The sequence below is a fragment of the Seriola dumerili genome, unplaced genomic scaffold (assembly GCF_002260705.1).
Source record: "Seriola dumerili isolate Sdu_G_001 unplaced genomic scaffold, Sdu_1.0 BDQW01003310.1, whole genome shotgun sequence".
NCBI lineage: Eukaryota > Metazoa > Chordata > Actinopteri > Carangiformes > Carangidae > Seriola > Seriola dumerili.
In genome coordinates, this window is record NW_019177565.1 from 98,695 (window position 1) to 112,370 (window position 13,676).

General features: G+C 41.6%; 1 protein-coding gene across 2 annotated transcripts; it reads left to right on the forward strand.

Moving 5' to 3' along the window:
• Positions 1 to 2,076: 2,076 nt before the first annotated feature.
• On the forward strand, positions 2,077 to 12,641 carry LOC111239639 (protein NLRC3-like). 2 transcript variants are annotated; one of them, XM_022769525.1, is made up of 8 exons: positions 2,077 to 2,139; positions 2,603 to 2,749; positions 3,164 to 3,310; positions 3,723 to 3,769; positions 4,002 to 5,826; positions 6,534 to 6,710; positions 8,742 to 8,915; positions 11,944 to 12,641. In XM_022769525.1, exons 2-8 carry the CDS (start codon positions 2,622 to 2,624, stop codon positions 11,951 to 11,953), a joined length of 2,508 nt encoding a protein of 835 aa, XP_022625246.1. In that variant the 5' UTR covers positions 2,077 to 2,139; positions 2,603 to 2,621; the 3' UTR covers positions 11,954 to 12,641. The 2 variants fall into 2 exon arrangements, with proteins under 2 accessions (XP_022625246.1, XP_022625247.1); XM_022769526.1 differs by lacking the exons at positions 6,534 to 6,710; positions 8,742 to 8,915; positions 11,944 to 12,641 and having other exon boundaries at positions 2,079 to 2,139; positions 4,002 to 5,830.
• The last annotated feature ends 1,035 nt before the right edge of the window (positions 12,642 to 13,676 follow it).

Sequence of the window (13,676 nt, forward strand, 5' to 3'; positions counted from 1 at the left end):
AATGTTATTCTGTAAATTATGTTGGTGTATAATGTTTTTATATCTTGTTCCGTCTGCTCCTGTTAAAATTTGAGCACCTGCCCCTCTAAAAGGTCTATGCGTATTACAGTCATGTATTGCTCACATGTAGCCCCAGTGTTTTTGCTGACTTGTGTACAGTCACTGTGTCTCACTGATGCTCTGCATCACTGGACTGACATGAGGAAATGTCTTTCTTCACTTCACATGATTTTATTTGTGTTATTATCACTTTATCATTAAATAAATGACATAAAGAGTTGTAAAATATATTTTCACAGAGCCAACAGTGGGCTGGGTGCACACACACTGAATATACACATGTGCAGTAGATAATAACGCTAATGGTAGAAGAGGTGATAAATTTCTACTTTTTGTTTTATATCATATTTCATCACATTTACAGCAACATCTTTACTAAAATAACATTATTCTGTAGAAACCAGACGGACGCAAAACAAATGAATACCACAGTGTGTACACAGTATTACACAGTTGAAGGTGATGAAATGCTGTGGCAGTATTACTACAATGATCCCTAACTGACATATGAAATTGTTCTCATGTATGAAATTCGATTCATTATTCCATGAAAATATAGAAAGATATTTTTCTGCTGTTTGACATTTCATCCTGAACTTAAAGATTGTAGCAGACATCAATTTACATTAGAGTCAGTGTTTTCTAGGAGCCCCATGATGCATCTGTGCTGTGTGATCAGGTCTCTTCTCACAGTTCAGCAGAACACACATGTGTGAGCTAGGACTAAAAAAAACTAATTGTGAAACCTGAAAATACCACAAGTTTCCTAAACGTTCAAGGTGGTGGAAAAAATTGACAGCTAAGTCGCCCTTTGTTTATTACATGCAAAGGGAAACATGTTGTACATAACATATTGTAATTCTGACACATAACATGTTGGAGGTCCCTGCAAGACAATGAATAAATATGTTCAAGAACCAATGTCTTTATCTTGTGCTTTTCAGTCATTAAAATACACATGAATGAAGAAAATATGAGAATATATAAAAAGTGAGATGACATTTGACAAGTTGTCAATTAAAAATATTTATAATTCAAAAATGCGTTTGTGCTAAAAACACCCTGCGCTGTATATGTGTGAGCAGAGATACTTCTGGTGTCATGTGAACTAGTGCCCTATTCACAGCTGCATGATAAAAACTGTTTAAGGTCAGACAGACGAACATGTCAATAGCTGACATAAAAAAAAGGAAGTGACAATTACATTTTCATGAGTCGACCCCAGTGACTTTTACTACATTTGATAATGTAAAAAGATATTCTATAAATAAAAATAAATACACATTTAACATGAATCCTCTTCAGATGTGACCTTTGTCTTTACACAGAACGAACTGCTCATTTCTTCTTCATTTGAGCGTAGAGATCCTCGAGGCCGTCAGCTGTCTCTGTGGACCTGTCTGCTTTCTTGGACACTTTGACCTGTGCGTACACAAAAAATAAAAGTAGTCAAGTTAAATGTAACTTTAACAAAAACAAAGGTGAAGTATATGTAAACAGAAAGGGAACAATGAAGGTGTTCAGTCAGTGTTTGTTTGGTATTTTTTGGTGTGACTCTTGAACATATTGTTTGTTCTGATTCTTGTGTGTGTTATCTCACAGTCAGTGTTACTGGTTTCCCTCTCAGACTGACTGAAGTCCAGGCGATGAGTGATGTGGAGGAAGAGGAGGACGGAGCAGAGTCTCCAGGACCCAGCTGTCTGTCTGTGAAGATTGACCAGTCCAAAGGGAAACTACAACTCTTCAGTAATGAACCTGGACCCTCACACATACAGTAAGAGAAATGCTACAAACCTTTGCACCTCTAAACTGTCATTTTTCATTTCCACTGCCACTTTCCACAAGTTTTTTCTTTTACTACTGTTAAATATGTTTTTTTTGTTTGTTTTTTTTGTGTTTTCCCTCTCTCTCTCTCTCTCTCTCTCTCTCTCTCTCTCTCTCTCTCTCTCTCATGACTCGTGATTTCCTGTAAATGCAGAGGGGAGGAGCATCTACCAAAACTGAAAGTGTTCAGTCAGTGAGTTCAGACTCCATTTTAACTGAACAGAACAGAAGAAGGGAAACTGAAGCCTGAGGCAGGTGAGTGTTAAAACAACATTATTAATATTTTCCTGTCAAAGTCTCTGAGTCAGTTTGTCCCTGTTGACTGTGGAGGGAAGAAGAATCTCAATGAACTTCTGTCCACAAAGAGACTGAAAGACACTGACTTTTCTCTCAGTCAGAATCAACAGTTTAACACAACGTTGTGATTGACTGAATAATACACAGCTCTCCAGGTGGAGTGCTGCCTGGTTTTATTATACTGTACAGTGTGTGTGTGTGTGTGTGTGTGTGTGTGTGTGTGTGTGTGTGTGTGTGTGTGTGTGTGTGTGTGTGTGTGTGTGTGTATGTGTGTGTGTGTGTGTGTGCGCGTGCTTGCGTGCGTGTATGTGTGTGTGTGCGCGCGCGCAGACATTTCTTTGTGTGTTAGGCTCCTGTTCTCTCTTGCTTGTGATTCTTGTGTGTGTGATCTCACAGTCAGTGTTACTGGTTTCCCTCTCAGACTGACTGAAGTCCAGAAGATGAGTGCTGTGGAGGAAGACGAGGACAGAGCAGAGTCTCCACGACCCAGCTGTCTGTCTGTGAAGAGTGACCTGTCCAAAGGAAATCCTCCACTCTTCAGTAATGAACCTGGACCCTCAGACACACAGTAAGTGAACTGTTAGAAACCGCTGAACTTTCAGAAAATAAGTTCCTCCTGGTTCTTCTTATCAGTGTATTAATACTAACTGCTGAGGTTCATTGTTTCTTGCATGTCACTTCTTTGTTGTAAATCACTTTGTGCGACATTTCTTGTATGAAAGGTGCTATACAAATAAAGTTTATTATTATTTATTATTATTCAGTACAGTGTGTGGTGCTAGACATTATGATTATTTTACTGTCAGAGTCTCTAAGTCAGTTTCCTCCCTGTGGACTGTGGAGGGAAGATAATGCAAACAGAGCAGGTAGCTGTGTCATACACGAGGATCCTCTTCGTCTTGGGTGTGACTCCTGAACATATTGTTTGTTCTGATTCTTGTGTGTCTGAGCTCACAGTCAGTGTTACTGGTTTCCCTCTCAGACTGACTGAAGTCCAGGAGATGAGTGATGTGGAGGAAGAGGAGGACAGAGCAGAGTCTCCACGACCCAGCTGTCTGTCTATGAAGAGTGACCTGTCCAAAGGAAATCCTCCACTCTTCAGTGATGAACCTGGACCCTCGGACGCAAAGTAAGGGTCTCTACTCTGTCTACACTGTCTCTACTGTAAACTGACTTGAAGATGTTTCATTGTTGAAATGTATTTCAACATTAGCAGTAGCAGTTACTCAAGGTGGATCTAAGGATTTGTTGCCACTTTTTTCTAAAGTCACAGTCACGTTGTGTTTGTCTTCATCTACTAAAAACTCCTCTGCAGTTTTGTGCAAGTAACTCTCAAGAAAAGCCGTTCTGCTTCACATGAACTGTCTCCTTTTCAAGGCACAAAAACTGGGAAGAGGGAATTGAAGTATATAAATATGGCACGCTGATTTATCACTGCAAATAATGCAAATATCACATATTATACAGCTGCATTGAACTTGTGAGTTGTGGTTTCGCCACCGCTGATGTCATGTATTATAACAAATGTGTTCATGTTCCAGAACAAGACCTGGACTGCAGACAGCCAGTCAGACCAGCACTGAACAAAGTGAGACTGAACATCTGTATGATGATGTCATCATTTCTGAAACCAGGACCTGTTGTTTTATACGGAGTCATTTGTTACATCACACAGCATCGACCTTTAAGATGATTATAAATACCACAACATTAAAACCTTTTCTCTGTTTGTCTTTAGTTTTTCTGCATCTGATGAAAATAATCATCAGATTCTCAGATTGTCTTTCTTCAGTCTGACGTTGTCTCTTCTCTTTCAGCAGATAATGGTCTGCAGGAGGTTTTACATCAACATAAGATCAGTCTGAGGAGCAGATGTGAACATGTGACTGAAGGAACTGATGGAACAGGAAGTGGAACCCTCCTCAACAGGATCTACACTGAGCTCCACATCACAGAGGGACAGAGTGAAGAGGTTAATACCCAACATGAGGTGAGGCAGCTGGAGACAACTTCCAAGATGGAGACCCTCCATGACGCTCCAATCAGGTGCCACGACATCTTTAAAGTCTCACCTGACCAGCAGAGACGCCGCATCTTTAAAGTCTTACCTGACCAGCAGAGACCCATCAGAGTGGTTCTGACCAACGGCGTTGCTGGCGTTGGAAAAACCTTCTCAGTGCAGAAGTTCTCTCTGGACTGGGCAGAGGGCTTGGAGAACCAAGATGTCAGTCTGCTGGTTCTGCTTTCGTTCAGGGAGCTGAACCTGATCAGAGATCAGCAGTACAGTCTTCTCAGGCTGCTCCATGTTTTCCATCCAACATTACAGAAGGTCACAGCAGAGCAGCTCGCTGTCTGTAAAGTTCTGTTCATCTTTGACGGCCTGGATGAAAGCAGACTGTCACTGGATTTCAACAACAGGGAGGTTGTGTCTGATGTCACACAGGAGTCATCAGTCAACGTGCTGCTGACAAACCTCATCAGGGGGAATCTGCTTCCCTCGGCTCTCGTCTGGATAACTTCCAGACCTGCGGCGGCCAATCAGATCCCTCCTACATGTGTGGACAGGGTAACAGAAGTACGAGGCTTCACTGACGCCCAGAAGGAGGAGTACTTCAGGAGGAGATCCAGTGATGAAGAGCTGTCCAGCAGAATCATCTCACACATCAAGACGTCCAGGAGCCTCCACATCATGTGTCAAGTCCCAGTCTTCTGCTGGATCACTGCTACAGTTCTGGAGCACATGTTGACCACAGACCAGAGAGGAGAGCTGCCCCAGACCCTGACTGACCTGTTCTCACACTTCCTGCTGGTTCAGACACAGAGGAAGAAGAACAAGTACCATGAGGGACGTGAGACGAGTCCACAGGAGCTGACGGAGGCTGACGGGGAAGTTCTTCTGAAGCTGGGGAGGCTGGCGTTTGAACAGCTGGAGAAAGGAAACATCATGTTCTACCAAGAAGACCTGGAGCAGTGTGGTCTTGATGTCACAGAGGCCTCGGTGTACTCAGGACTTTGTACTGAGATCTTCAGAAGAGAGAGTGTGATCTTCCAGAAAACAGTCTACTGCTTTGTTCATCTGAGCGTTCAGGAGTTTCTGGCTGCAGTCTACATGTTCCACTGTTACACTAACAGGAAGAGAAAGGTCCTGAAGGGCTTCTTGGAGAAACAACATGTTGATTCAACTCCAGATGAGTTCCTGAGGGCAGCCATGGAGAAATCCCTTGAAAGTAGAAACGGTCACCTGGACCTGTTTGTTCGCTTCCTTCATGGCCTTTTTCTGGAGTCCAACCAGAGACTCTTAGGAGGTCTGCTGGGTCAGAGAAAGAACAGTCCAGAAACCATCCAGAGAGCCATCAACAACCTGAAGGAGATGAATACTTACAAAACCTCTCCTGACAGAAGCATCAACATCTTCCACTGTCTGATGGAGATGAAGGATCACTCAGTTCATCAGGAGATCCAAGAGTTCCTGAAGTCAGAGAACAGATCAGAGAAGGAACTCTCTCTGATCCACTGCTCAGCTCTGGCCTACATGCTGCAGATGTCAGAGGAGGTTCTGGATGAGTTGGACCTGGAGAAGTTCAACACATCAGTGGAGGGACGACTGAGACTGATCCCAGCTGTGAGGAACTGCAGGAAGGCTGTGTAAGTCCAGACATGATGACGAACGTTATCAATCAGAGTCGATTAGTCATTTAGTTCTTTGAATTAAAATAATTGAATTATTCTTAGTTTTACAATAAACAGTTAAAAAACAGTTTTAAATGAACCAAAATGTTCAGTTGGTTGTGATTATTGCTGTTAAGTTGATGAAAAGGCCACATTATCATTGTTCATTCTTACAGTGTAATGATGGATGTAGCTGTTTTGTCCTTCTCTGTTATATATAGATATTATATAAACAACTTTGAGTCATTAATCATTATGGTGAAGAAATCTAAATTTTCTGTATGGATGTGAACAGTAGCACCTGACAATAGGAGGTAACAAAGAGAGATGATATTAAATCGTTTACTGAGTTGAATTCCTTAGAAATAATAATCATACACAGTAAAAACAAGATGGCTTCATTCTGACTCTAGAGATCAAATCACACAGAATGTGGACATTAAAGAAGCCTCAGTGTAACACCAGTTTCCCTCCCTGCTGCAGGTTTGAGAGAGAGTGATGAGAATTATTGTCTCATGTCAAAGACAATAAGATGAGCTGAACCATGGATGTGATTAGCAGATGTTAATCAAGTTATGACATGTTTTGTCATCACAATGCATTGTGTTTCTTTCCTTTAATAATTGTCTGGTTTTATTGTAACAGATTTTACAAATTCTGTTTTATATTTTCTCTCATCACAGACTTACTAACTGTGGACTCTCAGAGATTCACTGTGAAATTCTGGCCTCGGCTCTGAGGTCCAACCCCTCCCACCTGAGAGAGCTGAACCTGAGTGGAAACTACAACCTGCAGGATTCAGGAGTGACGGTCCTGTCTGCTGGATTGGAGAGTCCAAACTGTGGACTGGAGACTCTGAGGTCCGTTCACTGACTGGAGCTGTTGTAGTTGTTTTGTATATATTGAGTTTAAATCTTAGAAGTTTTATTTTTTCATTGGTCCATACATTTTAAAAGTTGATGAAGAGAAAAAACTCTCTGTAATTAGTAAAAACGAAAGGTGAGACCATATATATTCAGGGCTGATAGCGCTCCGGCGCCACGCCGGAGCGCTATCACTTAAGCCAATCGGTAATAGGGGAGGGGGTGGTCTTGGGTTTTGGCCAATCAGATTGATTCAGCAGTCACCCCACGTGCGAATGTGTTTTGTGTTTCCCATGTCATGGAGTGCAACTTTATGAAGCCAGGGGAAGACATCAAACTTGTCGATAAAGGTATAAAGAATAAATGGCGTTGGTCTTGGATAGAGGAGGTGGGTAGAGACGGAAAGCCCTTTGGAAGCTGGTGTCAAAAACTCCGGCAACCAGGAGCATGTTTCTGCACTTTGTGTGCAAGGAAAATATTATATGGAACTAGCGGGAAAAGGTGCTGCCACAGCACGAGTTCAACGCTAGTCATCAAGCAGCTTTATGAGCAATTCAACAACCACAGAAGATATCCGACCCTCAATGACCGATCGCGTGGCTGATTTAAAAATTCGCTTGTGCTCCTTCATTGCTGAGTATGATCTATCGTTTACAATCCACTCCTCACTTTGTGTCAGAAATCAGCGGAGGATAAACTCGCCCTTAGGCATCTGTCTGTCTCGAGGCACCATGTGTAGCGTGGTGCAGAGTGAAGCTGCCCTCCACTACACATTTAATTGGAAAGTCTTTTATTTTGTTCTGCAAAGAGCAAACATATGTACTTTAGCATCACCGTTCACCACACACACAGTAACTTTACACTCAGGTGTGTGTTATCGTTCTATGAACGTGTTCACGCGAGACTTCCCTTGTCCCTGAACACACAGTGTAGCGAACGCGCTAGTGCTGCTGGTGGTCGGAGTTAGACACTGCATACTGCTAGATAACACTACATTTTTCAAACAATAAACCAACCTTTCCTTATCATAAAACACACAGACAATTTCCATCACACTCTGAACATGAGCTGTACTAAATGGAAATTATGTTAAACATGTAAATAATAATAATCATGTAGATATATCAACCCACTGATGGCTCTGTATGCCACACATGCAAGCTATCTTATTACACACGGCATCTCACCAGAATTTAAAAGAAATCCGTGACAAGCTTGAGAATAACATGTTTTCAACATTGATGAGGCCACGGACAAAAGCATGGATAAAATTCTAAATGTACTTGTCCAATTTTATGAGGAGGATGCAGGCAGTGTGAAAAGTGTGGTTAGTGAGGTCCCCACTCCATTGTAAAAGCACTTTGGGTATCTTGAAAAGCGCTATGTAAATCCAATGTTCATTCATTCAATTCCTAGTTTACTTTGAGTATTATAATTATCACCCACTGACCTTTCTTGGTATGGTTTTAGTATCCGTAGTCTCAGTATGCTATATAAGCAATAAGTACGCAGGTAAGTGACTAGTTAAAAGCAGGGATGGATTACTGAACAGGCCTACCAGGCCCAGGGTCCCAAGAGCTCTGGTGCTCTACACAAAGATGCTACTGTAACATAGGTTTGTATTGGGTTTGTTCATCTCATGTCTGAATAATGTACATTTGTATCCACAAAAGTCATCAGAATATTTAATTCAATGGACTATTTATCGAAATGTCCCTGGATCCCGCTTGACAATTGCGTTGATCGGGGCATATATCTTACCTCCCAGGGAAAAAAGTTCAGGCTCAGGATTTTTTTACTATCACCCCTGAATATTACCTGTATATACAGTATATTGTCCATATTTTATGAATCTGTGTTGATATGAATGAGTAAATGAATGTTGTAGTGACATTTGGATGATGTGTGTAGAAGGCTGACATGATGATCCACAACAACAGAAGGACAAAGTCAATCAAAGGTTAATTGATTAGGACATATCTGATAGATTATCAATGATTTTATGTGCATGTTTTATTCTTTATTCAGGTTGATGGACTGCAGTTTGTCAGAGATCAGCTGTTCTTCTCTGGCCTCAGCTCTGAAGTCCAACCCCTCCCACCTGAGAGAACTGGTGCTGAGCTACAACAAGCTGAAGGATTCAGGAGTGAAGGATCTGTGTGGTTTTCTGGAGAGTCCAGACTGTCGACTGGAGACTCTGAGGTCAGACTCCATGTTTTATTTCTGTGCAGAGATGAATATGATGTAAAAGTTGTGTTGACTCTAACCTGCAGACATATGGCTGATATTATACTGATCTACACTGAGCAGTGGTTTAGTCCAGTGACTGTTTTTCTCTTAAAATTTCCCCTCATTAATTAAGAAAAAAACAAAAATAAAAACACTGACAGTAACAAATATACACCGATCAGCCATAACATTATGACCACCTGTCTAATGTTGTGTTTTGCCGCCAAAACAGCTCTGACCCATCGATGCATCAACTCCACAGACCTCTGAAGGTGTACGGTGGTATCTGGCACCAAGACATTAGCAGCAGATCCTTTAAGTCCTGTAGGTTATGAAGTGGGCCCTCCATAGATCTGACTTGTTTGTCCCACACATCCCGCAGATGCTCGATTGGATTGAGATCTGGGGAATTTGGAAGTCAACACCTTGAACTTGTTTTTGTGTTCCTCAAACCCTGAAGCATTGTTGTGTGACGGTGCAATATCCTGCTGAACAAGGCTACTGCCTAGTCCTGTGTTTAACCTGCATCCTGTTGGTTAAGGTGTCTGAGTTTCCATTTTCTAAATTTGTACTTTCTAAACCGTCTTCCGCTCTGAACAGATGATGAAACGCTCGACGCTTTCAAGCAGCTACTTTGTCTCCTAAAGTCACATCTTTTATTCTTTATTCAGGTTGAGTGGCTGCAGGTTGACAGAGATCAGCTGTTCTTCTCTGGCCTCAGCTCTCAACCCCTCCCACCTGAGAGAACTGCAGCTGAGTTTCAACAAGCTGCAGGATCCAGGAGTGAAGGATCTGTGTGGTTTTCTGGAGAGTCCAGACTGTCGACTAGAGATTCTGAGGTCAGACACTATTTTTGGCTGGGTCAGCCCTATAAACACAAATGTCCGTGATTAACTGACTGACTGACTGACTGACTGATTAAGTTACACCATTGGTCATCCGGCTGAGTGTTGGAGCTTCCCCATTGGCCGTTGCTGTTTCAAAATGAATTGGTGCAACAGTTTCGATAAGGGGACGTTCAAAGCTGCAGTGTTGCCAACTTTGCGCATTTGTCACTAGATTTTCAGGCTTTATTTTTTCTTTCAGACACAGCCACAAATAAACTGCAAACTACAACAGACAACTTTTTGGACAAACCTTGGCTACTTTCCATAGAACAGTCGCCTTAATGCCCTGATTCGCATCTCTGCTCAGTGAGTGTCAGAGAGGCAGAGCAGTGTGTGAGACAAAATGAGAAAGATAATCTGTCGTCTATAACTTTACAAGTAACTTTAAATTTCTCCTTGAAGTTTTTCAAATTGAAATATTTTTCCATGTTGACAGACAATTACAAATGATTCAGTATCTGCTGGTTCCAACATGAAAGTCATACTGAACAGTTTCAAGCAGGAACTTTGTCTCTAAACATCTTTTATTCTTTATTCAGGTTGAGTTACTGCAGTTTGTCAGAGATCAGCTGTTCTTCTCTGGCCTCAGCTCTGAAGTCCAACCCCTCCCACCTGAGAGACCTGCACCTGAGAGGAAACGACCTGCAGGATTCAGGAGTGAAGCAGCTGTGTGGTTTTCTGGAGAGTCCAGACTGTGGACTGGAGATTCTGAGGTCAGTTCATACATAAGTTGAATCCTTTCATTTTGAATGAATCAATTACATTTGAAATTTTCATTGTTTCATATAATCATTTCCCATCTTATCAACAGTCTGAGAATTATTATTCAGTTTCATTTCAGTCAGTTGTCATAAGTAATGTCTCTTCACTTCAATTGAACCTTCAGAACTCTCACACTCATATTTCTCTCAGTCAGAGGACTAATGTTTTCTAAATACACTGAAAATGTCCAGTGTAAGTTAAAAAGTAAAAAAAAGTTAAAAAAAAATTAACGCAATGACATTTAATTTAGAGTTGAATTTACCTGTCAAATGTGTTGAAGAGGAAAAGGTTTAAAAAAACCACACTTTTGGTTTTCCATGTTTCAGTTCATTAACTGTAAATCTTCTTGTATTGTAAAGTGTCCTTGTGTGTTTAGACAGGAACCAACGAATATAAGTATTATTATTATTGTTATTGTTACAGTAATTAATAAAAGAGAAAAGTATTGTAATAAGTTTAGTTTAACATGTTTGATTTGATATTGATTGTATATTTATAGACTTGACTGAGGTCAGCAGGTCAGCATGAATGTGTGTTGACATGAACAGGTGAATGAATGTTGTGGTGACATTTGGATGATGTGTGTAGAAGGCTGACATGATGATGATCCACAATAACAGAAGGACAAAGTCACTCTACTCATTTTAGAGAGAAGCTCATTGATTCGGACATATCCTTTTGATTATTATTGATTTTTATCTACATTATTTCTTCTTTATTCAGATTGAGTTCCTGCAGGTTGTCAGAGATCAGCTGTTCTTCTCTGGCCTCAGCTCTGAAGTCCAACCCCTCCCACCTGAGAGAACTGCACTTGAGTGAAAACAAGCTGAAGGATCCAGATGTGAAGCAGCTGTGTGATCTTAAGGAGAGTCCAGACTGTCGACTGGAGACTCTGAGGTCAGTAGAGGGTTGGAGTCAGTCCATGCTGCTTTCAGCAGTGTTGTACTAAACAGTGACAGTCTCCATGTTTATTTGTCAGGTGATATCTGACAAAGCAGCAGATCAGATGTTCATCAACACAAAGAGATTGTTTAAATGTTACTTCAGCACATCCATCAGAAAGAGCAGCAGGGACTTCAGTCCTGTTCAGTCCAGATGTGGAGCAGCTGTATAGCATAGCCCGCTTCCTCTCAGCTCATGTTAACGTGTTGGAGGGAACACACTCACACAAGTCTGTTCACTCTGCACATTTCACTCAATCCACAGTGGAAATAAACTGATGAGATTCATAAAGGTTCATTGCTGCACCAACACTTTAGTGATGGATTTACTGTATCGCTGATTGACAGCTGATGAAGTGAGTCTCTGTAAACACTGATTTATCACCTCTGTTGTCTGTCTTCTCTCAACAGCTGGGAGTGATGGAGATTAGAGCAGTGTGTGTAGAGAGGCTCTGATTGGACCATGTTACTGGGAGCTGGAGAGCAGAGGAGAGCTTCGTCCAGCAGTGACTGACAGAGGAATCAGAAGAAGTGGAGATGACTCTCAGTGCTGAAGTCTGAACTGATCTGAGAACAGCTCCACTGTCACACACAGAGTCCAGTCCACCATCATCCCTGTGTGTTCCTCTGGACCTGACAGAGCATCACCAGCGTCTCTGGACTGATGCTGCTCTGTCCTTTTTTATTCATTCAGATATTCTGAACTTAAACTGACTCTGCAAACCAGTTCTGTTTATCACAGCATCACTGTAGATTTGTACTAAGTGGTCAGCAGGCTGAACTAGTATAGAATCAGTTGTTTTTACTGTATTGTTTTATGTTGCAGCTCCAACCTGTGGACTGACAGAGTATTGAAAGTTGAAAGTATGAAAACACAGAATCCAGCCTGCATGTATCAGATTACCGATCAGACAGATCAATAATTTTTTGCATTACAGAAATAAGAAGATAAAACCTGAACAAAGCTTCACTGATCTGAATAAAACATTGATTATCTCTGGATTTTGGTGTAAAGTCAGCTCTGAGTAAACCCTTTGTCACAGAGTGAGCAGCTGCACACTTAAATTTAAATGTCTGATATAAATAAAAAGAATCACAAAGACTCTGAACATCCAGTCTCCAAACCTGAATGTCATTGTCATCAGTGTAAGATGTTAAATCTGTGAATCTGAATGGAGCCAGCGGAAGAGGTTTGTTCTAGAGAAGAAACATGACTTCAGCATGTTACACCATTGGTCATCCGGCTGAGTGTTGGAGCTTCCCCATTGGCCGTTGCTGTTTCAAAATGAATAGGTGCAACAGTTTCGATAAGGGGACGTTCAAAGCTGCAGTGTTGCCAACTTTGCGCATTTGTCACTAGATTTTCAGGCTTTATTTTTTCTTTCAGACACAGCCACAAATAAACTGCAAACTACAACAGACAACTTTTTGGACAAACCTTGGCTACTTTCCATAGAACAGTCGCCTTAATGCCCTGATTCGCATCTCTGCTCAGTGAGTGTCAGAGAGGCAGAGCAGTGTGTGAGACAAAATGAGAAAGATAATCTGTCGTCTATAACTTTACAAGTAACTTTAAATTTCTCCTTGAAGTTTTTCAAATTGAAATATTTTTCCATGTTGACAGACGATTACAAATGATTCAGTATCTGCTGGTTCCAACATGAAAGTCATACTGAACAGTTTCAAGCAGGAACTTTGTCTCTAAACATCTTTTATTTATTCAGGTTGAGTTCCTGCAGGTTGACAGAGATCAGCTGTTCTTCTCTCACCTCAGCTCTGAAGTCCAGCCTCCAGCTCAATGTTCACTCCAACACATTAACATGAGAGCTGAGAGGAAGTCCCTGCTGCATCACTGACTGTAAACACTGATTTATCACCTCTGTTGTCTTCTCAACAGCAGGGAGTGGTGAAGCATGTGTGCTGAGAGAGGATGAGCTGTGTCCTGATGATCCAGATGTTGAAGCAGCAGCAGCAGCAGCTGGTGTGTAGAGAGGCTCTGATTGGACCATGTTAGTGGGAGGTGGAGAGGAGAGGAGAGCTTCATCCAGCAGTGACTGAGAGAGGAATCAGAAGAAGTGGAGATGACTCTCAGTGCTGCAGTCTGAACTGATCTGAGAACAGCTCCACTGTCACACACAGTGCAT

What these genes read in the sequence shown, in the direction of transcription:
- LOC111239639 (XM_022769525.1), top strand. Translation starts at nt 2,622, where the DNA reads ATGAGTGCTGTGGAGGAAGACGAGGACAGAGCAGAGTCTCCACGACCC. An exon ending in CCTGGACCCTCGGACGCAAA is followed by an intron (nt 3,311 to 3,722) that starts GTAAGGGTCTCT and finishes TTCATGTTCCAG; the next exon opens with AACAAGACCTGGACTGCAGA. An exon ending in TCAGACCAGCACTGAACAAA is followed by an intron (nt 3,770 to 4,001) that starts GTGAGACTGAAC and finishes CTCTTTCAGCAG; the next exon opens with ATAATGGTCTGCAGGAGGTT.